Source organism: Octopus bimaculoides, chromosome 18, assembly GCF_046866305.1.
Source record: "Octopus bimaculoides isolate indiv1 chromosome 18, ASM4686630v1, whole genome shotgun sequence".
Taxonomy (NCBI): Eukaryota; Metazoa; Mollusca; class Cephalopoda; order Octopoda; family Octopodidae; genus Octopus; species Octopus bimaculoides.
This window is the reverse complement of record NC_142945.1, coordinates 14,384,791-14,387,290: the sequence shown is the minus strand read 5'-3', so window position 1 is coordinate 14,387,290 and position 2,500 is coordinate 14,384,791. Positions and strand designations below refer to the sequence as shown.

Genomic DNA, 2,500 nt, shown 5'->3' with positions numbered 1-2,500 from the left:
GTGTGCGTGCATGTGTGTGTGTGTGTGTGTGTGTGTGTGTGTGTGTGTGTGTGTGTGTGTGTGTGTGTGTGTGTGTGTGTGTGTAGTAATAACAATAGTCCTTGGATGGAATTTATAAACATTGTAATGCATATTCAAAACGTTTCCCGTGAACAAATTTAAATTTTGTTTGACAAGCCTGCCATTCGTTTCATGCTGAGAATTCTCAGCAATTATCAAACCTTCCACGCAAGACGCTGGTACTTGTCTCAATCGTGGATGGAGTGGCAACGCCACACGTGAAAGGCTTGATAACTGATGAAAATTTTCGGCACGAAACGGTTGGCAGCCTTCTTAACCAACAAATAAAAGATATTTATCCACCAATGCGGTGTTGAGCACTCATTCTCACCGTTCAATATTAACGTGTGTGTGTGTGTGTGTGTGTGCCTTCTTATGCTATTTTCTCTATCATTATCGTTTCATTACCTTTACAATCGTTATCTGACTATATTATTTTCACATTTATATGTATGCTTTCAGGATTTCCGGTTCCCAATGGATACGCCGCTAAGATGACTATCAACCCAACGGGTCGCACCGAACAGTATTGGGCTAAACACAGACAGACCCGTGACATTAAGTCATATGTGAAGTAATGTGAAATAAGGAAATCTAACTGGACAAAAAAGATCATATATACATATATAAGAACGCGCGCGCACACACATACAAACACACACATATATATATATATATATATATATATATATATATATATATATATATATATATATATATATATGTGCACATACAAACATACATATAAACTCATATACTTATGTATATACATATGTATATATGTATCTGTGTAAAGAGTAACTAATATACATGTATATGTATATATACTTATAAATGCATATATACATATATATGAATTATATGCACACATTAAATATGTTTATGCATATATACATATTTACAAACATATTTTCATATATAGATAGATACATACATTCATACATATAAATACATGTCTGTATATACACACGCATATGATAATGTACATCGACCCATACATATACACAAATATTAATATATGTGTGTATAAACATTTGCATGTACAGACAGTTACAAATACACACACACTCACCCACATGTACACACACACACACATATACATATACATATAAAGATAATTGCTTTCTTTTATAGGATTATATACTTATGTACACTTAACATTCACTGAATAAAAACGTCAATACTAACTACCTAGTCCAAAATATGATTTATTATTAATAATGGTTTCAAATTTTGGTACAAGGCCAGCAATTTTGTGGGAGGTGTAAATTGATGACATTGTTCCTAGTGCCTGATTGATACTTAATTTATCGTCCCCAAAATGATGAAAAGCAAAGTCGACCTTGATGGTATTTGAACTCAGGACGTAAAGATGAGTGAACCGCTACTAAGCACTTTGCCCAGCGTGCTAACGATTCTTCCAGCGCGCCGTCTTCTTTATTATTAATAATGATAGTTTAACATTCATCGATTTATTTAAATTTGCAAATCGATATATGTTTAAAATACATTAGTCACTTACCACTTAAAATTTGAAAAGATTGAAATCAATGTAGTTCTGTTTTAATGATTTTGTCGAATAACAGCTGACAAATTATAGGTTAATTTTTATTGATTAAATGAATAAATGTGTCTAATTTACATAGAATGTGGCATCTTTTCTTTTGAAAAACCCACAAAGATCTTCTACTTTGCCCACCGACTCTTGCATTTTTCCTTTGAAACTTCCAATACGTCCATTAATTTATTTGGTCCTATAACTGTTATTTGACATATTTAATCGAATCCTGATTTATACATAAGCTAAACACACAACAGTCTAGTATCCGACAGCGTAAAGGTATCTTTTAAACTCTCCACCTTTCCGCATGCAGACTAGACAACTCATTGCTAAACCTGAGCCGATTCCTTGACCACAAGCCTGAAAAGTATCCTCCAATGAGGATATCGAGTCTTTGTCTTTTCCAGCGGCAAACATTACAAGCACTACTCATATTAAACACATCATCGCATCTCATCCGCCGCTGCCACCAACACCACCGTATCCATAGGCAGCACACAGCTACGAATAAGTCCCTTTGATCACTCCGACTATTAATCGTTATTTCATTTGGGGATCTCTGACGGCAATAGCGCACATCCTTATCCCAACGACTGGCGTTTCTCCTCAGAATCAAAAGGTATTTCACAAACATACATTCACACATACGTACGTACGTACGTACATACATACACACATACATATATACATACATACATACACACATACATACACACATACATACATACATACATACATACATACATATGTGCATGTGTGCATGCATACACACATGCACGCGCGCGATGCATGCATCCATGCATGATGATGATGATGATGATGATGGCGATGCTAGTCTGTAGTAGTTCGAGAAAGACACACGTATATAACACAGTATAA

The 2,500-nt window shown here is 34.8% G+C and overlaps 1 protein-coding gene across 2 annotated transcripts in view; it reads left to right on the top strand.

Moving 5' to 3' along the window:
* The window catches only part of LOC106878984 (octopressin receptor), a 257,954-nt gene that overhangs the window by 254,941 nt on the left and 513 nt on the right, over positions 1–2,500 (top strand). For both annotated transcript variants that reach the window (XM_052974238.2, XM_089365828.1), the window contains one exon: positions 523–2,500. This exon is cut by the window's right edge and continues 513 nt beyond it. In XM_052974238.2, the coding sequence (XP_052830198.1) occupies positions 523–558 (36 nt within the window). In that variant the 3' untranslated portion in view covers positions 559–2,500. The remainder of the gene's footprint in view (positions 1–522) is intronic.